General features: G+C 48.9%; 6 protein-coding genes across 6 annotated transcripts; 3 read left to right on the top strand and 3 right to left on the bottom strand.

Annotated features, from left to right (window-relative positions):
* Positions 1 to 593: 593 nt before the first annotated feature.
* ASPWEDRAFT_119372 (putative lactoylglutathione lyase (Glo1)) lies at positions 594 to 1,343 on the top strand (the record flags this gene model as incomplete). Its single annotated transcript, XM_040828900.1, has 2 exons — positions 594 to 1,217; positions 1,302 to 1,343. 2 exons carry the CDS (start codon positions 594 to 596, stop codon positions 1,341 to 1,343), a joined length of 666 nt encoding a protein of 221 aa, XP_040685189.1.
* On the bottom strand, positions 1,147 to 4,308 carry ASPWEDRAFT_141841 (CCCH zinc finger and RRM domain protein). The gene is made up of 5 exons (XM_040829427.1): positions 3,996 to 4,308; positions 3,770 to 3,888; positions 3,018 to 3,695; positions 1,956 to 2,959; positions 1,147 to 1,884 (listed from the first exon to the last, which is right to left on the bottom strand). The coding sequence occupies exons 1-5, from the start codon at positions 4,058 to 4,060 to the stop codon at positions 1,546 to 1,548; spliced, it is 2,205 nt and encodes a 734-aa protein (XP_040685188.1). The 5' UTR covers positions 4,061 to 4,308; the 3' UTR covers positions 1,147 to 1,545.
* Positions 4,309 to 4,552: 244 nt separating this feature from the next.
* ASPWEDRAFT_45449 (elongation factor 2) lies at positions 4,553 to 7,978 on the bottom strand. The gene is made up of 6 exons (XM_040836544.1): positions 7,713 to 7,978; positions 7,605 to 7,620; positions 7,474 to 7,531; positions 6,746 to 7,401; positions 4,925 to 6,688; positions 4,553 to 4,871 (listed from the first exon to the last, which is right to left on the bottom strand). Exons 1-6 carry the CDS (start codon positions 7,718 to 7,720, stop codon positions 4,854 to 4,856), a joined length of 2,520 nt encoding a protein of 839 aa, XP_040685187.1. The 5' UTR covers positions 7,721 to 7,978; the 3' UTR covers positions 4,553 to 4,853.
* A 974-nt stretch (positions 7,979 to 8,952) lies between these two features.
* On the bottom strand, positions 8,953 to 18,697 carry ASPWEDRAFT_32140 (putative fermentation associated protein (Csf1); the record flags this gene model as incomplete). Its single annotated transcript, XM_040833617.1, has 3 exons — positions 8,953 to 18,478; positions 18,548 to 18,583; positions 18,636 to 18,697. 3 exons carry the CDS (start codon positions 18,695 to 18,697, stop codon positions 8,953 to 8,955), a joined length of 9,624 nt encoding a protein of 3,207 aa, XP_040685186.1.
* A 272-nt stretch (positions 18,698 to 18,969) lies between these two features.
* On the top strand, positions 18,970 to 21,367 carry ASPWEDRAFT_163563 (OSTA/TMEM184 family protein; the record flags this gene model as incomplete). The annotated part of the gene is made up of 7 exons (XM_040829849.1): positions 18,970 to 19,305; positions 19,381 to 19,398; positions 19,458 to 19,511; positions 19,564 to 19,651; positions 19,706 to 20,719; positions 20,774 to 21,132; positions 21,190 to 21,367. Exons 1-7 carry the CDS (start codon positions 19,196 to 19,198, stop codon positions 21,365 to 21,367), a joined length of 1,821 nt encoding a protein of 606 aa, XP_040685185.1. The 5' UTR covers positions 18,970 to 19,195.
* Positions 21,368 to 22,063: 696 nt separating this feature from the next.
* On the top strand, positions 22,064 to 24,100 carry ASPWEDRAFT_45445 (uncharacterized protein). Its single transcript, XM_040836543.1, has 2 exons — positions 22,064 to 22,433; positions 22,511 to 24,100. Exons 1-2 carry the CDS (start codon positions 22,307 to 22,309, stop codon positions 23,764 to 23,766), a joined length of 1,383 nt encoding a protein of 460 aa, XP_040685184.1. The 5' UTR covers positions 22,064 to 22,306; the 3' UTR covers positions 23,767 to 24,100.
* The last annotated feature ends 581 nt before the right edge of the window (positions 24,101 to 24,681 follow it).

Below are 24,681 nucleotides of genomic sequence, written 5' to 3'. Positions count from 1 at the left end.
TTCAACTGGCGTGCTTCATATTTTTCTTTGGATCACCATTTTGAAAACTGGCCTACACTGCATTTGCATTTCTTTTGGTTACTTATCAGCCAGTGCATGGTCCCGGCGAGTTCTTTTTTAGTAAGAGATGCCAATTTTCCAGGGCTCTTCATGAGTGTCTCTGCATATATTGTTTCTTTTTACCACATATGCCTGGTATGTAAGCGAGCGGTTGGGTTCAATTGGGCCGACTACCCTCCAGGGGCGAAATATTTCTTGGGGCTGTATAATATGCTTAACAGCCTGTCAGGCGTTTTCGGTGCAGGCTTGCAACAGCCACACTTCTGTCTATCTAGAAGTCGAAAAGTGACACCATGTGTTCATACCCGAATTGATTTTTGAGCTATCTTCTGCTGATATTTTTTTTTTCCCCCTGCTCTGTTGGATTGTTTAATGGAGTGTTTGCAGATGAGGGAGCCATCCTCAGCAGTAGTAAATGCGACGATATCTCGACACCACCCCCCGCTATTTCAAACAGAACCCCGCCTTCCAAACTGTCAGAAGCTAGAACCATCTCAGAAAACCAACAACCGCACAAGACAAGCACACTCAATATGACCAACCCACAAGAATCCTCTTCGCCCTTTGAACCAGGCGTCTTCCTCCCAGGCGGCCACAACAATGATCCCCCACTGCCCGAATCCAGCCCCACGGCAGGCTACAAACTGAATCACTCGATGCTCCGCATCCGAGACCCCAAACGCTCTCTCCATTTCTACATCACAGTCATGGGCATGCGTACCGTCTTCACCATGAACACTGGCCCCTTCACCATCTACTACCTAGGCTACCCATCCACAGAAGACGAAAGGTCCGATCTTCAGTCATGGGCCGCCAAAACTGCCGACATCTCGACACTGACGCAGACTTTGGGCTTGCTGGAGCTCTACCACATCCATGGGTCCGATAAGCCCACTGCTGATGGCGGTTACGAGATTTCTACTGGTAACTCGCCCCCGAATCTGGGATTCGGGCATTTGGGCTTCACGGTACCTGATGTGCCGGCGGCGGTGGAGCGATTGAAGATGGAGGGTGTGACGATCTTTAAGGATTTGGGGGATAGCTCCAGGGATTGTGTGCCCTTGAGTTCGTGGGAGGAGAATCGTGGAGTGGGTGTTGGGGAGATCCACCCGAACTATAAGAGGTTTTTCAACCAGATTGCTTATGTGGCTGACCCGGTGAGCTTCGACTGTTTACTCTATACTTTAGTCTCTTGTTTCGGGGATTATTTATCTGGTATGATTGTGGCTAACTGTTAGTAGGATGGATATATCGTAGAGCTTGTTCCTCAGAACATGCAATAGGTATTTCGCCAGTACCGTGGCCTTGTATATATTAACCTGAATCACTCAAACGCATAACTATCAAAATGGCTGCACATGTCTCCATGCTACAGCAGTACCGAATAACACAGTCAAAGACAAAGATAGGGGGAAAAGTCAAGAATATTTTTCTCGCTACCAACGCCGAAAATATTATATCCATACGTAGTACAAATAGTCATATCTACTCCACACCCCAGCTGTCATCCATATCCGCAACGTCATAATCAACGTCATGATTGCCGTCCTTTGGTGCGCCCAGTTGATCCGGCGGCAGTGATCCGGTTGTGTTGTCCATGGCTGTGTCCTCGTCCGACCCGGTCTTTGTGTCCGACACAGCGCCTGGGGTTGTAGGTGCAGTGATTGGGGGGTTGGGAACCCAGGTGAGTTGGACCTCGCCGACCGAGGGAATGGTCCAGCTTCCAAACATGAATCGCTCGGCCTGGTAGCGTTCCTTGAATGCGACGATCAAAGAGTCTTGTTGTTCAGGATTGGGTTCGATGGATTCGTATTCCCCAACGCCCTAAATAGAAATGTGTTAGCACCAAGTTGATCCATTTTCTGCGCATACAGGAGTACTGGAGATCGACTTACAATTAAGAATTGCCTCAAAGCTTCGTCCTTGTCCGAGTTGAACTCGACACCAGAAACGGCAACTCTCCGGGGCCGGTTGTCGAGACGCAACACACCTCCTCGACCACGGCCCATGCCTCTGCCGCGAAATCCTCCACGGAAGGAAGGATCATATCCACGACCCCGCGGGGGGAAGCCTCCTCTGCCCCGGTAGCCAGGGAATCCTCTTCCACGACCACGGCCGGCGAAAGGAGAGGATTCAGCATTAGGGTCAATCCCCAGAGTTTTTGCCTCCGCTTCGAGAGCCGCCAATTGAGCACGGAGCTGTTTGGTTTGATCGCTGGCATTCTCGTCGGCAGGAGCCGCAGTCTCTCCGCCGGTAGAGCCAACGCCATTACTAGCACCTTGGTCTCCGAGTCTCTGCAAGAGTCTTTCTTTCTCCTCTTGCTGCTTTTTGAGGAGCTCATCGCGTTGTCTTTCCAGAGCCTGCTTCGCTTCCTCGGTTTCCCTACGCTTCTGCATTTTCTCCTCGTATGCCTTCTGTGCTTCCTCTTGCTGTTTTTCGAATTCTTCTTGATTGAAAGCGGGGCCTTCATCTCCCCCGCCTTGTCCACCATTCTTGTCAAATCTGGGCTTGTGCCAATAGACTTTGACGAATCGGTTATCGAAGATGACCTTCGGGCTTGACCATGCCTGTTTGGCTGCAGCATGGCTGTCATATGTGATCAAAGCAAGCTTCTTTTGTGGCTGTAGTGAAAGTTCAACAATTTCACCGTACTGGGAGAAAAACTCCCGTACACTTGCGTCGTCAAGTTTGTCGTCGGGGATCTGCTCAACAACAATAGTCGTAATTGATGTGTCGTCATTGGGCCCAGCTGCAGAGAACTCTGATCGACGTCCTCGAGGTCCAAATCCGCCGCGATCACCACGGCCACGGCCCCGGCCTCTGTCGCTGCCACGCATACGGGGACCACCATCTCGTCCATGGCCATCCGTCATGATGTTAGATGATTTTGGATCATATTCTGTGTTTATTTTGTCAGCAGGGCTGTAAAAGGACTTCGATAGGAAACTTCTGCTTACCATCGTCCTTTGAAGCACCAGGAACCATATCATGTTGATAAGGGCAGGTAGCTCCCAGATAACAAATACCCTGTGTCTCATAGAACGGACAGCGTTCGGTACTCTTTGCTGCCATTTGGTCCGGCTGCTGCTGACCGGGCGCTCCAGTAGGAGGCATAGGCATAGGCATTCCTGGCATCTGGGGGAATCCCATACTCTGAAGAGCCATCATCGCTGCCATCGGGTCATTCTGATCGAATGGAGGGAACGCAGAAGGCATTGGGAATCCACCCGAGGGTGGGGGATACTGTCCGAGAGGCGCTGAAGGAGTTCGACCGTCTCTCCCCATCCAGTCTCCTCGGCCACCTCCTCGGCCTCGACGCGGGGTCTTGAATGTTCGGTTGTGTGGAGCATCTTGAAGTTCCTGGTCTGCCTGAAATCCTTCATGGTAGCTGCGTTTGCGATTGAAGTTTGCACCGTCTAGTCCACCTTGCGGGTGAGGCCCGCCCATGGGCGATCCATAGTAGTTTTTCGGGGGACCTGATAGCGGGTTGAATGGGAGAGGTTGTTGAGGAGCTGACACAGGATGCGAGATATCATGCGCAAGTTGCGGCTGGGTCTGCGGCTGAGGAGCCGATGGAGGGGCTTCTTTTTGGGGAGTAAACGTCGAGAATAGCTCATCAACGAATTGGGCGGTGTCTGCAATTTCCATCCAAGTCAATCAAATATGAACGCGCTTCAAAGCTAGCGGTTATCAAATCGGTATCACTGACGTTCTCTCAAAAAGTCTTCCAAGTTCTCCACAGAAGCTTTCCTGATCTCATCATCCGGCGCATCGGATCTAATGAGCGCTAGGACATAGTCCGCAAGTACATCCGAATCGGCATCTGATCTGTAGGAAGTCGAAGAAGTATGAGCATTTCACCTTCACATGGAGGCGGGAAAAAAAAAAAAAAAAAAGCAAGCCTGTCAACTTTGCGCATAGCATCGAAGCCTTACATATCTTCCAACTTTCGAACCACCCACGCCTTGACCTCCGCGGCTTGTGCTTCGGAAAACTGCATATTTTTTTTTCCAAAGAGACCTGGATCTCGAAAAAGCTGGCTAGAATGGGTTGCTTGGCAGTTGCGGGCCTGAAGAGGGTTCAGCACCAGTCGAAAGCGCAATTAAGCTCGGAGCTTGACGAGCAGGGTCTTAGGGCGTAAACAGGTGTCCAGGGAGCGGCCTATGAATATAAAATAGCGAAAAAGTAATATACGGATCAACCTCTAGATCATGCCATTGCGTGGGGGAGAAGATGAGAAGGGCTTTGCGGCGGCGTTGAACGAGCACAAAGCGAAGCTGGGGAAACGCGAGCGACGCGGATAGCAGAATCACGTGACTTCAATCGACATCTGCATGATCGCTGCATAATTCTATTTTGGAAAACGCAATTCTGAGCATGTTATAATAATTGTTTCACTGAAGCAAGAGCCACGGGATTGAAGATCAAGGCAGTGCTTAGACCAGAAGAGGCGGCATTTTAATCTACGAGAGGTGCAAGATAGATTTGAAGTGAACTACAATGAAATTTTCATGTCCAACCATAGAGCAAGTCAACTATGTAAAAAAGTCCCCACAGTCATAAACGTAACAATATAATAAAAAACCCTTAGCAAATGCACGTGTGCACCCCCATTCTACTTCTCTCTAGGTGTTCGGAAACCACATACGACAAGGACGAAGCCCGAAGAGACGAGAAATTTTGATGCTCGTTGATATTTTTTAACATGGACAATGTAATGCGTTCGTCAATCTCATTAACATAGGATTCCGCTGGAAACTGTAAGAAACCCTATCCGGCTGGTATTAACGAGTTTACAGCTTGTCGTAGTACTATCGAGAGGTTAGCATCACCCGGGATTTATTCGAAAAATTCTATAACTTACGTTCTCGTAGCCAGGAACGGTGTCCTTGAGACCCTTGCGGACACGCATATCCTTAACAATGCCACCAACCATAGTGCTGGGGTCAAGAGGAGATCCTCCTTCGAGAACATTCCAGTGGTCGAAGACACACTGGGGGAAGGCCTGACCACCGGTGGCGGCACGGAGAGCGCCGGTGAAACCGAAGGACTCGTTGACGGGCAGGTAAGCCTTGATGGTGAACAGAGGAGTACCGGGTCTCTGCTCCTCGGCGTAGACGTGACCACGACGAGTGGAAAGGACACCGTAGATACCACCCATGGCCTGCTCGGGAACCTGGATCTCGACGTTGAAGATGGGCTCGAGAATACAAGGGTCCGCAAGCATGGCGGCGGCGTACATGACACGACGAGTGGTAGGCATGATCTGACCAGCACCACGGTGAATGGCATCAGCGTGCAGGGTCACATCAAGGATGTTGAAGCGAATGGCACGCATGGGCTCCTCAGCAAGGGGACCCTCACGGGTGGCCCACTGGAAACCAGAGACAACGGAGTCCTTGATTTCGTTGAGGTACTGGACGGCCTTGGTCTGGTCAACCATCAAGTTGGTACCGTTGGTGTCGGGACCGAAAGTCCAGATCTTACGGGCGTCGGTGACATCCCACTCGTACTCGTCAGCGAGGACACGGGCACGGGCCTTGAAGTCGTCACGGGGGTTGATCTTGCCGGTTTCGATAGCCTGAGCGACTTCATCACCAAGGGGAGAGGCGGTAAGGTAGATACGGTTGTGCTTGTTGGGCGACTTGGACAAAGCAGTCATGCTGGACTCGCCAGTAACACTCTCACGGTAAGGAACGACAGGGTCACTGATGTTCAGGGGAACACCAGCGTGGTCCTCCTCGAGATCCTTCAAGCAAATTTCCAAGTGAAGCTCACCAGCACCGGCGACAACGTGTTGACCAGACTCGGAGATGAAAGTCAAGACACAAGGGTCAGACTTGGACAGACGCTTGAGACCTTCGACAAGCTTGGGCAGATCCTGGGCGTTCTTGACCTCAACGGAGCGCTGCACGACGGGAGAGACAGAGAACTTCATGACCTTCATGTTGTGGGCAGCCTCGTCGGTGGTAAGTGTACCAGACTTGAGCAAGAACTGGTCAACACCAACAAGACCGACGATGTTACCGGCAGGAACGTTCTCAATGGGCTCGATGAAGCGACCCATCATCAGAACGGTACGCTGAATGCTCTTGATGAACAGGTCGTCCTTCTTGCCAGGAACGTAGTTGGGACCCTGGATGCGGACCTTGAGACCAGATCGGACGGTACCAGCGTAGACACGACCAAAAGCGTAGAAACGACCCTTGTCAGAGGTGGGAACCATCTTAGAGACGTACAGCATGAGAGGAGCGGTCGAGTCACAATCACGGATAGCGGTGCAGAACTGGTCATCGGTAGGACCCTCGTACAGAGTCTCGGCACGGTACTTCTGGGCAGTGACGGGAGAGGGCAGGTGGATACAGATCATCTCCAACATGGCGTCGGCAGCGGGCAAGAACTTGCGCATAACCAGCTTGAGGAGAGCCTTGCCTTCAAGCTCCTTCTCGTCGGCGCTGAGCTTGACCTCGAGCTTCTCAACGATCTTCAGAACATCATCCTTCTTGTTCTTGCCAACGGCGTCGAAGATCTTGAAGATGGGGTCCAAAATGAACATGTTGAAGGCACGCTCGTCGGGCTCACCAGACTTGGACCACTTCTTGGTCTTGGGGTTGAAGTAGCTGTCACCCTGTAAATCTTGTCAGCCTCTGGACGCATTTCTCTCGGCATCGCAGAATCAACTTACCCACAGACGCTGAAGCATCTTCTTGCGGTCAACACCGAACTTCTTGGCGTACTTGACGGCGAACTGGCGGACGGTGAAACCCCAACCGTGGAGACCGGAACCGAAAGCAACGGTACCCTGGTCAGGGTAGACCTGGACATCACCGAGAGCCTTGTCATAGTAGGTGGAGATGATGACGTTGACGGACTCAACGGTACGGGCGAAGGACTGGTAAAGATCCTCCTTGGTGACCTGAAGCTCGAGAAGAGAACGGTCGACCTTGTTGATCATGAGGACGGGCTTGATACGCTCACCAAGAGCCTGACGCAGGACGGTCTCGGTCTGGACACAGACACCAGACACACAGTCGACAACGACGAGAGCACCATCGGTGACACGGAGAGCGGCAGTGACCTCAGACGAGAAGTCAACGTGACCGGGGGAGTCGATCAAGTTGATCAAGAACTCGCTACCATCGACAGCCTGGGGGATCTCCTTCAGATCCTCAGGGTCGGAGAAGTTGGAGTACAAGGAGATGGCAGTGGACTTGATAGTGATACCACGGTCCTGCTCGTCCTTACGGGTGTCCATGAAACGAGCCTCACCAGCCTTAGCAGCCGAAATGATACCGGCACGCTGGACCAGAGAGTCACTGAGGGTGGACTTTCCGTGATCGACTGTTCCGCAAACTCTAGGTTAATAAAAGTTTCCAAGACATTTGATAGCATTGATATCCATCTAATACATACCGTGAGCAATGACCGACATGTTACGGATGTTGGCCTTGCGGTCCATAAGGGACCGGATCTGTTCATCGTCAGCTACATGTACCCTGTTGGAGAGCCCCTCCTAGACGGGCGCGGGGAAACAGTAAACGGACCTCCTCGATGGTGAAGCTATTAGAGACATTGATGTTAGCAAGACATTCATCTTCTTCTCGATAAAAATTGGGGAGCTCTGATGATAATTGAGCTTTGGGTAGACTCACTTAACCATTTTGACTGATTTTTTTCAGCAACTGCCGTAGAGGCGGGGTTGTTAAAAAAAAGTATGAGGGGGGATAAATAGGAAGCAGAAAAGACACACAGATGACCAGAATCGAGAGCTAGCTCGACCTGATTCAAATGATATAGGATAGAAAACCTATGTGTACTGCTCCTAAGAGAGTCAAGGATGAGGCTTCGCAGAGGAAGGTGGAAGAGGGAAGAGCAGATGGTAGGAGGAGGGGGGAAGAAGAAAGCGAGAAATGGGTGGGGTGGGGCCTTTGCAGTCGACGAAGGATTTTCCCGATTTCAAATCTGGATGTGCGTTTCCAGGCAATACAACGGCTGTATCGTACGTATGGTAATGCGTTCGCCCGTTTGGCCGTACTATTGGGCACTGCCGCTGCGAGCCCCTCGTTTTAATACCGTTTCCTGAGGCCGGGCTGCCCCTCTTGCTCTCTGTCTGCCGTCGATGATGCTATTTGGATGCTGTTGACTCAACTATCAAAAGTTATCTTTGGTTTTGCTACAAGAATACATGGTTTCCTTCTACTCGCGGCCTAATTGTTGCTCGTTGACTGCGTTTTGTTGCCTCGGTTTGGTGTTTGCCACCACTGGCGAGTCAGAGTATGACTGCTATCTGGCCGCCATCCGTGGTTGTTTTCGTCCCCAGAGTCATTCGCATAGCTGTAACCAGTGCTTTGATGTCATGAGCTGTAAGCTAGGTTGAAGTCTAATTCTATCACCGAGCTCGTCAACATACAAGATGCATTCGAGATACAGCTTGGGATATGTGGGATAGCTAGGTGCTAGGTATCCTGAGAGCTTTGCTTGATAAATTACCAGCTCATTACCACATCATACCTCTCTGTATCGCTCAATGCGACAAAGTGTGAGAAAAATTTTTTGGCACATTCGCCAAAGTGGGCAACGGGCCAATCAGAGGCATCCAGCAAACCCCCCTCCTCCGCTTCTCAAATTGAGGCGGAGTTAGGATTTAATGGAGCTGCTGTATTAATCATCCATTTCGAATACATCATTTTTCTGTGCTTGTTATTAGCCCATAACTAGGATATCTATCTGCTCTAGACAAGGGGAGGAGAGAGAGAGAGAGAGAGAGAGAGAAAGAAAGAAAATAAAAAGAAGGACCCAATTCGAACGCCTCAAAAATACTAACAGGTCATGATAAAAAATAACAGCAACCACTGGCCCGATTATCTATTTGTACAAAATAGAGCCAGCTTATCATGATGACCCGAGAATCTTTGCATATGCATCCTCGACCTCTTTGGCAATCTCCAGCAATGTCACAATGATGATCTGGTGGGTAACATTGGGCAGCTTATCCCGCTGTAGCCCAATCCACTCTAACGGTGGCGTAGCTTCTCCCATGTCCCGTAGCTGCGGCGTCTCAATCACCGGTGGTTCCAAAGCAGTGTAAGTATACCTGGACTGAGGCACATTGACCACCGCTGTGATCTTTTCCTGGTCATGCTTGTCGCCATCGCTTTCCGAGGTCGGTCCACCAGTAATCTGGACCGCAGACGGGGGCAGCGGCTTCCCAAGTCGAGAAGCTAATGCGCGAGAGTGTGTTTCCCACATGTCGCGGATGAAGCCGATACGAGAATAGTTCCATCCAACGTCCACCTTGCCTTCAAATGTACTCTGGAAAATGTAGTCGATTTGGTGTGATCCAGGTACCTGCCAAGTCTCCATACTGGCTACAAGCCGAGGCACCTTGAGAATCGTTCCTCCGCGAGAGCCTGTAGCCCGGCTTGCAATCTCATGGACTGATAGCTCTTCGATATCTGCGGAGCTAGGGCGGTTGATTCCAGAAAATGCGACACGTAACTGACCAAGTGTGAGTCCCAACGCACTCTGAATCTTGCCTTTAATCAACGAGACGTCGAATCGAGCTTGTGCATCGTTTGCTTCGAGTTTGAGTAATTGGTTATCGAAAAGGGAGCTCGGGAATACACCAATATTGACAGTCTTGATTGTAACAACTACTCCGGTTTGAAGAGAGATAGGCGCCTTTTCAACATTCTTCTCGCCTGTCTTGGTTGTGTCACCCTCGGGGAGATCTGGCTTCTCAGGATAGATTGAAGACCTCCGGCTCAGGTACCTGTCAACCTCTCTCAAAGAAGCTTCATAGGCCGCTTGCTTATCTTGTGCCAGCCGTTGCCAAGCTTGGAATAATGCCAAGGACTGAGATGCTGTCAATGTTGTACAGAAGACTTGTACTTTATCTCCCTCCAGAATGCTGAAGAGTCGTTCATTCGGAGCACCGGATGCACCGCGGACATTGTACATCAAGAAATAGAACATTGCTATATGGGCCACCAGAAAAGGCTGGTAGTCAAATGAGACCTTAGCTTGCAACTGGTTGAAGGAAATAGAAGCTTGGATGAGTGGTGTTCGACCCGAGTTGGGTAACTCATCCGGCCAGTGGATAGAGGTCCGCACTTTGAGTGTCTGAAGCTCAACCAACCCACTCATTCTGCCCTTACTCTCTATCCCCACGGCCCCAAAACTGATGCAGAGCGTTTGCTCCCGATCAGAGGTCTTCTTTGATGACAGCCATAGATCGTTGATGGCGAACTGAGCCTTTCCAAGCGTAGAGCCCAGATCAAGTTGTATTTCTAGTTTCTCGATAGCGATTGTAGTATTCCACGGGAAAGCAGACGTCGATGCGACTTGTTGGTAGCGCTGCACGATATAAGTCTGCGTCTCGGTCGACTGTGACTGGAATGTCGGCGTAGAAGTATCGTCATCTGAGGGGAGCCAGATTTCGCGGAACAGCAACAGATCTTGGACTTGCTTCGCGTTAAGAGCAACTTTCATCGGGCTAACTCTAAGAATGGCCGCGATTCCTTTCGTGCTGCTGAGATGCTTGCTATTCATGAGTGACATGACCATGGACTTCACTTCGAAGCTTGCGGTTGACTCATTGGAGTACACGTGTTTTACTGAGGCTTGCAAAGAGTTAAAAGCCACAGAAAGTGCAACGAATCTCCCGTGATCATCGGACTGCACGGTGTTGACAGTCACATAGACACTGTCAAATTTTGCTGTAGCTGCCACTCTCGCGATCGGCTGACAACTCAAACTAAATTCTTGTTTTCTTATGAGGAGGCCCAGGTTCACCTTGCATCGCCCAAGAATCGAGTCTGGATCTCCAGCGTTGAGCGGTGTTTCTTGCATTAGTTTCTGTGGCTGCAATTTCATTGCCGTAGATGGTCTTCTGGGTTGTTGTGTTTGCGGTTGCTCTCCCATGAGCTCCTTTACCGTGGCAGTCATTTGCTTGATCAACGGAACAAGCGTTGGATACAGGACATTTGTGGATGCGTCGACCTTCAACTCCGCATTGAGTGCCGGGTCGTCTTTTCCATTATCCTCGAATTGAACCTTGAATGCGACCCCTGGAGCTCGGAAAGTTGCAGTAGTTGCCGCTTCTCCTTGAACGTATTGACCATACTTTCCCTCGGGAACCCGACTTCCTTTTAATTTGGCTGTCAGCATTGTCTGTTGGTCATCAGTGTGTCTGCCTTGGAGAGAGACAATAGCACCGGCGAAATCAACATCCACCAACACAGACCGGATACGTTTGTTTCCGAAAAGATTACGTTCTTTGGTGTTGTCTGAAGACGGCTTCGTCGCCCAAAGAGCATTGGCTTCGCGTATGGTCTGGGCTGCAGAAGCAATGGAGTCACGTATCATACTTGCTGGAAGTATGAAGTCAGATGTTGCTCGCATATCCAACGATTTCCCAGCTGCCTGGAAAGCAAGTCTCATCTCCTTTCCGTTTGAAGAATGGGCAACATTGAAAACCAACTCTGGCATCAGTGCCGAGGTGAGAGATCGAGTTCGCCTGGTTGTTGAAAACGGTACCATTTGCAGTTGCATATCTTCAATACGAAGCTTGGCGGAGTTCTTTCTTTTATTGGACAAATCCACCCGCTTTATCGAGAATACTAAATCATCCGGTTTGCGTCCAGAGATAGCCAATGGCGCAGTTGCCATATTCCAACCAATTTCTATGTTGTTGAACTCCAATGAGAAAACAGCATTGAAAAAGTCTGGCGAACCAGGTGCATCATTCACCTGGATATTGGGTATTTCCGGTGCCTTCGCTCCGGGCTCTGTCTGACTACGATGCCGTAGCTTTTTGAAGCGCTGGACCTCATGAGACAGGTCTAATGTCTTGATGCGTTCTTGAAGATAGACAGCAATGTCAACGACCAGGGAAGCTGTTTCCCTAAAAAGCTCAATATCGAATCTATTGCTGCTCAGATGGTAAACTCGGGCGGTCTCCCCATTTTCACGTATGATGGAAGTCCCATGAAGCTTTGCATCAATCGCCAAACTGCCGTAAGAACGACTCTTTGGCTTCTCTTGCCTCTTCAGATCAAAGCTGATATGAGATGCGTCGACATGGAATTCTGGATATTCCATTGGGGATCCGTCATCCAACCCATTATCGAGGCGCATACGCATCATTCCAAGGCTAAACTGCATATCTGCCGAATAGCCCTTGCCGCCTACCCCAGGCGCCGTGGCATGTATTTCTGTACCTGCCATAGTGAGACGAGATTTATAGAGAAGCCCGTGGTTGTCGGAAGGCTCTTTAGGTTGCGACGATGATTTTTTTAGAGCAAGAACGTCATCGAGGTGCGTTTGCAATGCCTCCACATTTTGCTTAAGATCGGAGACCAGGTGAGAAATTTCAGGCCCTGTTAAAGCACTGACCAGACTCCGTACAGCACTGGCTTCCAAACGAATGAGCTCAATCGTCACATCAACCTCCACTTCCGTGCGACTTGACAGCATATTTGCAATGACTCGACCGTTGATTGGGGGTATGTCTAAGACTGAAAGATCATGCCACCCATCCCCTTCGCTCGATGAAAAGGCATGCGAATTCTGTTTCAGATCGAAATCCACCTCAATCATTGATTCATTCTTGGGCATAACTGACAGTCGTGCCACCTCGCCTGAAATCGTATATATCAGAGAAGGCAAAAGGCAGAAGCTTAACTGGTAGTCGCCTAAGAAAGTTGCAATTTGGAATTTGTTGCTGACGATCTTTTTCTTCGCAATAGTAGATTCGTCTGGTTCGCGCTTTTGCACATCAAGGATGTCCACAAGACGGCGAATATATCGAACCTCATCTTCGATTAGTCGGTCTGCCGTATGGGCAAGGCCTAGTGGATCTTCTTGCATCTCATATCGAAGCTTTCTGCACGACCCCGCGACTTTCCATTCATGCCATGCTTCCATTTCGCTTTCTTGAGACATCCGCGAGCAGTAGATATATGGATCACCAATTCTCCAAAGCATGAGAGGCTTGTGGAGACTGGATATTTCAGAAGAGCACTCTGTGACACTAAACAATAAACTGAGGTCCTCGTTCAGAGTCTCCATAATATGAGACTTGTGAACCAGTGATCCCCTGAGAGCCTTGCCAACTAACTTTAGCTTGATATTGATCCCATCTAGAGTTATGGCCCCAAGATCAGTGCCCAGAACTATCTGCAACTCGGTCTGTCCTGCTGGCTTCTCAGTGGGGACATCAGGAGATGCCGCGGATTCGAGTGTGACAGTGGACATCGTCTTCGCTATCCCTTCAACAAGATCGAGGATCTCCCATCGTAGACTGAGTAGCACAGAGGAGCAATATGATTGCAAGATGATGAGTTTCACCAGATTCGCAACATCCTGGCTCTCTTGCTTTTGCGGGCTGATAGACAGTGTAGTAGATAAATCCTGAACAATGAAGTCGCTTTCCTTTGGCCCAGGGTCAATTAAAAATCTGAAAATTTTCACACTAGATGAAAACAAGACCGGTTTTTCGGGTGTTTCTGGAGTCGTCTCGAATATATTCCAAACTCTCCGCATCACGTAGCTCTTTTCAACATGTGCTAAATCCCAAGCTCGCCACTGATCGAAACTGGAAAGTACACTGGACTTCGCGTTGGATGGTAACGAAATGTCATTGATCATACACTTCGATGTCAACAGTTGTTGTTGATCCAGCGACAAATTATTGAAAACATTGCGAATGCGAGATATAATCTTCCAGGAATCATGCTGTCGCAAATGAGTCGGCGCAACTCGAAGGACATACGAAATGCGTGTCAGGAACGCAGGATCGGGAATATCAGCAGCTGGTTGAGTCAAAAAGTAAATAAGAAAACGCAAGCGTTTATTGCCAAGGGATGAGCTGTACTTGAAGGATGATGTGACGGAATCGAACATAGTTGTTGTGCGGCGAACAAGAGAAGCAAGATGTTCGACAGATTTTGTTGAAGTTATTGTGTCGAAAGACCGCATCTGAAGATGGGCTCGTACAAGGGGGGTTGTCACCAGCCAAAAGTTCAAGTCCCCAAAGACACACCTAAACTCAGCTTTCTCTTGAGATGCATCAGCTCGACTGCCCTTGACCGAAACTGAAAGATTGCTGGCTGCTGTATGAACAGTGAAACTATCTTTTATCCCACCAACAAGATCATTCTTTCGCCGTTCAACTTTGGTTCGAAGTTCCGTTTTCAGGTGGGAAATGCCAACACTGTACTCATCTTGGAAATTAAATTGATTGTTGCTAGGGGCCTCAGATAGGTTGACGAGCTTCAACAGAACAAGGGGAACTCTTATTGCAAATGCCGTCGATTTATTCGGCTTTTTGATTGACTTTTCGTACCCAACAATGTCCGATATGACTTCCTTTTGAAGCGAGTCAATGATTTCAACAGGGTGTCTTGGTTGCAAGCGTTCTGCCAAGGCTGATACAATGAGAAGGAATTCAGGTGTGCAAAATCCTTTAATTCCAACAGGGAACTCGCAGGCAAAGTTTGTGTGGGTTATATCATCATCTCCAAAAGGTGAAAACAGTTGGTTCACATTGATCACAGAAGAGTTTTGTTCTTCCCCATGATCGCTAGGGACCTGCTGCGAAGGCAACTTTGACGTGTCCAAAACAATACTGTGAAGGGAGAAGTTTGGCATTGCCCAAACATTGGAACCTGCAGCTTCCGATGCCTTTTGGTCTGTTGCTTGAGTGTGTAAACGTGAATTCATTGAATCATTCCCGTGGGCTGGTCTCTGAACCCTGTCATCCTGTGATGGCGAACTTGATGCGCTATTAATGCTGCGGGCTATTCTTTTCCTACCACCCTTGAGACTCGAAGCATCAGAGGATACAAGAAAGCTTCTTGCGCTAGAGTTGCTTTTACTTCCCGGGAAATGCCTCACTGAAGGCGATCCCAAAAAGTGTGTATGTCTGGTTAAAGGCTCTGGCATTGACGGTATAGCAATAGTTGGCGGGTCAAGGTCATCGGTATTTGGAGGCGAGGAGCTGGGGTCAATGTTCTCCCAGTCAAATAGTAGCCACTGTGTCCTTTGGGTTCTCTCGTCATGTATCTTGATGTGCTCTTGTTGCAGTTTTCGGTTTTCGCCAATGTCGCATTGCCTTTGTGCCATCTTCAGCTTTATTGTCGTTTGGAATAGTGCAAGTGGGTTCACTTTGCCATTGTGCGAGCTCCGAGCTTCATAAATGGAGTTGTTGTCCACTGCAGCTATAGAGAGTTCGGGAACCAGAAGGCTCAAGCGTTTTGAGAACTTAGAATTAGCCCAATCGTTGAACTTGGTTGTAAAAGGGCCAGAGCTCAGGATAAATGCCGACTGGTCAAGGAGTACGGAAATATGGATAGATGCCAAATTTGCCCGGAGAAAAGTCACATCGTGGAGGACGATGGGGACTAAAGGTGGCAGCTTATTCTCTTCGTTATCGAAAGACAAATCAAAGCTCTGCAAAGCCGCAAGCAAGCTGCTCAAAAACTCCGTCGAACATTCACCGATTATTTGCCCGACATTAAAATCCCAATTGCAAACGTAAGTTGGCTCCAGCGGAGGCAAGCCAAATAATCGATGACCATGGATTGTGAGACCATCAATGAACAGCTGTGTGTCAGATATAGTGGGGGGTTCTTCAGCCTGGCGTGATTCTAATGCCACCTTCAAAGGAGCCAGTGCGAAATGCAAATCCATGTAATAGTTTGTAAATCTCAAATTGACTTCCAACGAAGCGGCAGTGAGCTGTAAGAACTTCGAGTTGTCATAAATATTTTTGGGCAAAAGAGCACAAGGATTGTCAACAGTGACGTGCACAATTACATCGAGATCATTGCTTTTAGCGTTCGGATTAATTGCGTTATGCGTGTCTGACTGTTCATGCGGGTAAGCCAATTCTTGAAACTCCTCGAGAGTCTTGAAATGCATTTCCTCTCCAAAGTAATTCTCTCTGACTGTCATAAAGTACTGGATCAAAAACCCAAACAAATAGAGCCGCGGTGAGGCACCATCGATATTGAGTATCAAAGTATCGGTCAGCTCAGGTGAAGTTGAAGAATAATAGTCGTATGTTCCACTAATTAGCAGACCATCAAGTGTGGCTGCTGATTTATCTTGCAAGAAAGTATGCAACGTGTCCCACAACGGTGTCAAGAAATCAATGCCTCCATCCTGAATATTTAACTTGAAATCCACGGCACTTTTCTCAGGCTTAAATTTATTGAGAGGAATCATGACATCGGATGTGAATCTTTTGCTCTTGACGACGAGAAAGCGATTGTCATCCAAATCAGATGGATTGCTGATAATGTTCAAGTCATTGACATTCACAAACAATCGAATATCAGAAAATGAGAGATTTAGGTTGTAGATGAATGGGACAAAGGTATAATAATCTGAAGGAGGGCCAGATGCCCAATCAGTAACAAGGTCCGTTATGAGGAATATGTGGTCCCGTATCAGAAAAAGCTCCATATCTTGACTCTCGACATTGAAGTTCCAAGTGCGAAGAGCATTCCAAGTAAGAGGATTGGAAAGATCACAGGTTAAAAGTTGTCGAGGGCATTGCCATAACAGCCCATGGTTGACGCTCGATGACATCCTTGAATCCCGAAGATCTAGATCAAGTTGATTGTGATACCCCGAAGTGGAAGCTACCATGTCCATGGTGTAATTAATGGTTGAATCACCAGCCAGCCTGAGCGAAAGCCATCCGAAAGGACGAATATCAGGTCCTATATTGCCTTTATCACCCTCTTTGTTCCGTGATTGTCTTCTCTGTTGTTGTTGCTGCTTCAATTTCGATGTGCCCCTAATGGCATCAGCCCGGCCCTTCCACTGCCAGTCTTTGGACGGCTCTCTCGTTGGGATTCGTAAGGTTGTCTCGTCCGTTAGCTCAACGCGAAATTTGAAAACAGTACTTTGCCTCAGTGCTCCCGGTGCAAGCAGATCTACAGGTTGGGAACTTTTATATGAATTCGGGAAAAGCACGTTCTGAAGCCCGATTCGTTCCCTATCAGCCCATGGTCCGTAATTTACGGAGCCACCTTCTATCTTGAGGTCAATTCCCCATTCAGGAGCCGAGGCTCCATTGATGTCTGATGATAATTTCCGAGGAGAGAAGTCTGGACTGGGCTGTTCAGGACCAACACACCCGGCGATATCCCAAAAGTATGTGATAGTCAGACTTGGGCTGTCTAGGAGTGTTGAAAACCTGCCATACTCAACGGAGTTCCATTCTTCATGATCATCTTGGCTGCTCTCATCGAGATACCGTGAAAGACCAATCCAACGAACTTCGTCGGGGATTTCACCTTGGTTTCTTGACATGTTGTCTTGTTTTTCATGAACATGAAATGACTCCACTGAAGTCTGGAAATATGGAACAAGGTCGCGAATGCTGTGCCATACCCTGCGCTTCTGAAATTTATAGTTGAAAATGGTGTCTCGTTTGCGTTTTGCTCCGGACTGCTCCTCCTGCGTTGAACTTAATCCTTTTGCAGCCGTAAGCTGATTATGCTTGAAGTCTGGGTTTGGCCGCATTTGGATAATCGGGTGGCTTAATTGGAAGGAAAACACTTGGCGGTATAGGTCAAGAGGTCCTGCAGGACAGGCTTCGATTGATCCAATTGCGTTGTCAAAGGTCGTGGTCAAGACAGATCGAGTATTCTCATTTCCAATGACAATGGCCCCTTTATCACACACCAGCTTCAAAGGGAGAAGCTGAAGTAACGTTGACAAAGAGCCTCCTATTCCATTTGTTCCATCTTGGGATTCGACTGTGTCCTCCCTCTTAAGTCCTGGGTTGTTCTCCGAAGGCGGCTTGTGGTCGGAGTTCGCCTCGGCCGCAAAAGCACCATCTTGGTTCTCCTTACGTTTGGAGTTCAATGAGCTTCTCACATCTGGATCGTCGTATGATTTGGAAGATCTTGGTGAAGGCGGGGCATTGCCATCGTCTGCCAGACCGAAGCCAGCCAGGATGCTGTCATATGCAGCGGTTCTATTGTAGATAAACCATTCAAGACCGTAGAATTTGGCAGTAATCCGACACGGGAGCGCATCCGTTTTTTTCAATCCCCCTTGCTCTCCCCTATCATTGTTCTTGTTACTATCATTATCACCACGCGCAGGACGGTCGGGTTCGTTCGCCGATGGCTCGCTGTTGCGGTCGAGGTTGAACAGTTCGGTTTTTTTCACTGCGCGTTTCCAGTAGTGCCAAGTTATGAATCCTCCATGGACAAAAATCGTCTCATTCGCCCCATGATACCGGATCCCTTTGAAGAAGACCCTCCCTCCAAGCAAGGAAACCTGGATTGCATTGATATCCACATAGGCGCGATAATAGTGCCAAGTGTATGCGCGAATAGCGTAGGATAAGAGAGCTGCAAAGAGGCGGTTAAAGTAGAGGAGAAAGAACAGGACGCTTTGCGAACCGTCAGCGATCCGGGTTGTAGTTCGTAGGTGGTAGTGTATATGTAGGCCCTGGACTTACAGGATGCACGACACGATGAGCTCCAAAAGGAAAAACCTAGATAACTGAATGTCAGTAACTGAAATGCGATGGCAGTATGAGAGCTCACCAATTGAAACTCGTGTCCGGAGTAAAGCTCAGTGATGTCAAGCTTGAGCTTGTGCTAGCCATCTCTAAATAATCCCAAGGCACTGACGGCCGTACACATGACGACTCCGCGGGACAGTCAGTCTCCCCTTTGGTGGGTCGACAAAGGCGAAATGGTAAAATTCATGCACAAAATCATTCCATTCCAAAAGACACCTGAGGGAGCAAGCCTGTTGGGATAACAAATGGTGGTGGAAAGAAGCTCGAAGCTCTGCGGCGGGCGGTGTCGCCGTTGGAGAGAAAGGAGAGCCGGGGTGTGATGATCATCTCCTCGCCTGCCAACGCAATACGCGGCACGATCCCCTCTGATCTTGCTTTAGTCTGTGTGGCCATGCAACCACCCAAGTTCTCTCCACCTTGGGACTTTTGATTCTCGAGGCTAGGAGATTTCTGGTGTCTGCTTATCCCTGCTTGATTATCATGTTCTGGTTTCCCTAACCCGCCCACATTTCTTTTGCTTGTTTGAGGACTGCGGAATGATTTGCGCCCATATCTAGAGCAACGCGGTCGAGAGAGTCGACAATGGTTGACAGCACCAGTGCCCCCTCTGGTGGTACAGGCTCGAGTCTGGCTCGAGCCCTGGTGATTGTCGCTGGTGTTTCTTCGCTTGTGGCATCACTGCTGTCTTTTGTGTGAGAACAACTTCTCCAGGCTCCCTCAGGAGCTCCCGCGAACTCTGTGCTAACGTTTTATCTTTGCCATCACAGATCGATATGGCTTCAGACGTACGGATGCAACTCCCTTCTCGCAGCCACTCAATCAGTCGCTAATATATTTTCTACAGCAAAAATTATCGAAAGCCGCTACTCCAGCGATATGTCGTCCGTATATTGTTGATGTTTGTGCTGGCGCGGTTCTGAGTGATATACCGGTTAGGCTAATGGTATCAGGGTTCCCATATATGCGGCATCATCCTGGACCAGTATCATATCGCTGAAGGCTTCCCTATTCTTGGATCCCGTTCGTGATGTTTACGAGGTACATTCGACAACATAGTCTAGCTTATCTCTTGATACTGACAAGACCCCGCAGGCATTCACAATCTACACTTTTTTCCAGCTACTTATCAACTTCCTCGGAGGCGAAAGAGCTGTGATTATAATGACTCATGGCCGTCCACCTGTTCAACATGCTTGGCCTCTAAATCATTTGCTTCCCAAGGTTGATATTTCCGACCCACATACATTTCTAGCTATCAAACGAGGAATCCTACAATATACATGGTTGAAGCCAATACTAGCCATGATCTCTATCATCATGAAAGCAACCGATACCTACCAAGAAGGCTATCTGGGGCTTACATCCGGTTATCTCTGGACCGGACTTGTGTATAATATCAGTGTTACTCTATGTCTTTATGCTCTTGCCTTGTTTTGGGTTTGTCTACACGACGACTTGGCTCCATTTCGACCCGTTCCCAAATTCCTTTGCGTTAAGCTTATCATCTTTGCTTCCTACTGGCAAGGCTTCTTTTTGTCTATTTTGCAATGGCTTGGAGCATTATCAAACGGAGTTGCGGGTTATACACCTGACAACCTTGCGGCCGCTATTCAGGACACCTTAATTTGCTTTGAAATGCCCATCTTTGCAATCTCACATTGGCACGGCTTCTCTTGGCATGATTATGCAGACCCGACAATTTCTGCGGCTCGGTTGCCTGTGATCTACGCTCTCCGCGATGCTTTCGGGATCCGAGATCTCGTTGAAGATACAAAGATGACTCTCCGGGGTGAAAACTACGAATACAGGCTATTTGACTCCGGTGACAACATCATACCACACGCTGAGTCCAAGTCCCGGGTGAACCGGGTGATGGATGGCATGAGATATGAGCGAGGAGGAAAAGGAAAATATTGGATTCCGAAGCCAGGCGAAGTGAACAGCCGAACCCCCCTGCTTTCTGGAGGGGAATCGAGTCGCCGCGACAGGAGAAGCAGCACGCTGGAACGGTTCCGCTCCCACAGTGAACTTGAAGAGACGATTTTGGACGATGAAGATGAACGTTTGTTTAGGGGCGCCCGAGCACTCGAATTTGGCGATTGGAATGTAGGTTGATTGATATCGTTCAAAAGACATGCCAGGCTGACGAGTAATCCATAGTACCCGGTTATTACGGCAAATGAGGTACCGAGAGATCAACGTTTGTATGGCGCCAGGATCGGTACAAGCGTCCCATCATCGAAACCCGTGAAAAAAGCCCGTAAGCACCGGAAAAGCCGCGCGGTGGACAGCGAGGGTAAGCGTCGGAGTAGTCATACTAGCTCTCACTCATCTCCGAAAGGGGGCCCAGGCAAGTCAGAGGCAATACAGCAAGTGAACTCTTCCGCTTCCCACAACTCTCGTCGTAGTCAGCTGGTGGATCTCGTGGTTGAAGATCGAAAAACGGAGGAGCGGGAGCGGAATCAGGTTCAGAAAGAACGTGGCTCCGTCTGGGCTGATCCCGGAGAGAGGCATTTTCAGTTAGTACACGATGAACCACTTGTCAATCGGGCAACGACTGAAGTAACCTCAATTAGGAGACCATCTGGCGAACCAATCGAACCCTCTGCTGGTCAGCGACAGGAAATCGAACGGTCGGCCATTGAAGATGCTGAGCGTGTTCGAGAACACGAAGAACCTGAGAATGCGACCGAGAATCCCCAAACGCCCATTTGGTCTTATGGGGGATTGGAAGAAAATGTCTGGAACAAATAGCTTTGCGCGCACGGATTGGAGTATCATGATTTTCTTTGCCTTTTTTTTTCTGTTTTTATCATCACAGCGACATTTCCTTCTATCTGTTCATGGTGGGTATGTTTATTTCGGGATATATCGTCAGGGGTGATATAAATAGTATGACATGAAGTCGTGATATCGTGGAATCGATATGGTCAAGGGTTTAAAAAACCTGGAACTTTTGCGGGTCACTCTTTTTCCCTGGCAGCGAAACTGAAGAATCTAATATAAAATAAGATTAGCATCCGACCATGTTGGAATACAGAGCAACAATAATAGCACCTCAGGCACTCTCCTGTGATGAAAAGCCTCCGATCAATGACAGCCGGCCGTTACGCGCCCAACTGCAACACTAACAGCTCGAAACAGATACCCTCCGGCTCAGGCAGCCGCTGACTAGTCGGTGATGCGTGACAAGCGATGTGATATCCCCGCCGCATATCCTCATATCAGGCCTGCCAGCGAATTGGACGCAGAGCGCAGATCATGGCCCGGTGGCCGATCGACACGTTGTCCGGCATGGTGGCCAGCGCAGCACGCTGACTGGCCGTCGACAGCTGTCGAGGAGATGAAAACAGCAACCGTGTGTCTCATCAGGCGATACTGAGTCTGGAATAGCCTGACGACGGGCGAGCTGCATGAAAGAATGATAAGTTGGATGCCATCTCACTCACAGGCGGGGTCAGCGTGGACTTTGCTGGCAGCAGTCACAAGCAAGCCTGTCCAGCCTCTCAGACGAGCGTTTGAGGTCCTCTTTTTCCCCTCTAATCTCACTCTCTCGCTCTTTTTTTCTGATGTGTCTCTTTTCTGTCTTTTTCTTTCATTTTCTTTTCCCTCCTTTCCTTTTAGGTCTCCCCCGCACTTGTTGCCCCATCTAGACGGAAGTGATGGGCCAACGGCTTTGAAGCGCTGGCAGCGATGAAGCTGGAACTTGGACAAGCAGGGTCGATATTCACTGGCTGGATTCCATCCTGCTTATTTTGTCCGACTCCTGCAGATGACGATGATGCTGGCTCTCGTCATCGGCAGGCTGGGAAAGATAAGGGTGTGTGTGCATGTTGCTTCTTGTTCTTTACAATCCATCTATCATGGTTTGAGCTATACTGATAAGCGTTTACTCAGGTGTCGAACGGGAAATGAAGATATGCCATACTCAACCTCATCTTGTTCCTCCCATGAGACTGGTCGTCTATGATGACCTTCCGAGTCCGGGTCCTCCACCTCGGACGGCGTCGCTGCCATCCTGGGTGGTGAATGAAGGCAGGCAACTGGCTTCACGAGCATCTAGCCGGGCCAGTATGTCTTTCAAGAGAAAATCCACTGCGCCTTTGAGAATCAGCGCGCCAACGGACTTTCGAAGGATTGATATCGACCCTTTCGAGGACTCGGATGAATTCCAGCCATTGGAGTTGAGCATCCATACTCCGAAGAATCGGTTGTCGAATCTTCCCAGTTTCGAAAACTTTGGAATACAAGAAGAACGACAATATCTTCCGGCCCGACCCCCGAGAGTTCTATCCCCTTCGGCTGATATACCACGCTCTCGATCTCATCGGCCCTCACATTCATTCCAGTTGCCTCGCAAGCCAGTAGGCTCTGGATCGCGTCGATCCTCGCTAGCTACTCTGGAGCAGCTCTTGGAAAGACAACAGTCACCCATGGCCAGTCCTCTTATACCCCATTTCTCAAGTCGGCCCTCAACCACAGCTGGCCCTGCCGATAACCTTCCTTCACCTGCGCCCACCAGGCTGGATTCCCCTGGTGACTTTGGAGGTCTGTTCAACACTGAACGCCGTAGGCGAACAGACGATGCGGAAGCTTCCACGTTCCCTAGAACTCCAACAAACCTGCAGGACAGGCCATTCACCTCTATGCCTCCTCCAGAGGAGGAGTCTTCTTCCATTGACTCTCCCCGTACCCCCACCGCTTGCCCTGACAGCCCAAATACAACGCCCTCACGAGCTCAGCGCTCGGGCCGAGTAACACAATGGCTGTTCCCAGGAAGCAACAAGAATGGCTCTCCCCAATCAAGTCCGTTGAAATCGGCTTGTCATGACAAAGCCACTGCTCGCACTCGCACCCGAACACTGAGTGGCTCGACCCTGGCTTCGTCCTTGAGCTCCATCACGGGAAATTTCAAAATTACCCCGTCCTTCTCCAGTGGCCTGGCAGCGTCACCGACGTTTCGCTCAGACAGCCGCAGGGGAAAGGAGTTCGATTTGCCAATTTCTCGACCTATTCCCATCACAAGCTTTGAAGAACGGGCGTATCCTACGATATACGAAGGGCAGCAGCAGCCGCCTCAACAAGAATATCAGGATTCGGTCTATAAACATTATGCGAGACAACGTGAGTCTGCAGTTGGCGTTGCGTTTTGATCTTTCTCGATCAATCAGCACTCGCCGGTATAGCATCGCTATACCCGTTATCATCGCTTGATGATTTAGCAAGCAAATGGAGGCGGATATATTCTAATGGGCCCTACAGGTTCACATCTGTCTACCACTTTTAATTACCTTTCCCTCTCGCCTCTCTCCATTTTCTTTCCGTTCGACACGTTTGATTTTGCTTATCTCACACGGAGTACTTGCACATCAGATACCCTTTGCTTTTTTCCTCCCCTGGTTCTTTCGCTAGATAGAACACTATAACTCAACATATACTCCATTAAATCACATTCTATTCATATATATATAACCAATAGCTTCACACCCTATATGATCTACATAGCTCACACTGCATCCATAAAAAGCCCCTCAAATCCAGCCCCCAAAAGCAACCAGAGCACAGCCCTGTCCATACGAGGCTTCCGTCAGCACTAGCTAACCCTTGACACCTGCAAACCTTAACAGTCCAAACCTATGCAAAGCCATGCAAAGCCATGTAATGTTATGTACATGATCACCGAAAAAGAAAAGATAAGATGTGTGATGTGATTTAGGCAACCGGAATATGTGCAGGTCTAGTCTTTGCCCCTTACGAATTGTGTCTATGGGATCTGCATTTACTGTAGGGGGTGGAAATACGTGATGCCTACTGGATGACATAATAAACCTACAAATGTCTACAATTGTATCGGAAAAAAAATATCAAATCCAGAAAGCAATCGACTTGTTTCTTCCGTGCCTCTCTACATTGGGACGTTTCGGGGAATCGATGATCGTCAAGGTATATAAAACGATCCAAAATCAGGGGGAAGAGGGCATAAATAATCGAAAGAAACCGAATTGAAGCTCCGAATTGGAGCAAGATCAGACGGACGAGTTGCAAAAAATAAAACCAGCATGGCAGAT

The sequence above is a fragment of the Aspergillus wentii genome (genome assembly GCF_001890725.1).
Source record: "Aspergillus wentii DTO 134E9 unplaced genomic scaffold ASPWEscaffold_8, whole genome shotgun sequence".
In the NCBI taxonomy this organism is placed as follows: domain Eukaryota; kingdom Fungi; phylum Ascomycota; class Eurotiomycetes; order Eurotiales; family Aspergillaceae; genus Aspergillus; species Aspergillus wentii.
The sequence above is the reverse complement of the archived record's forward strand: the minus strand, read 5'-3'. Positions and strand labels throughout refer to the sequence as shown.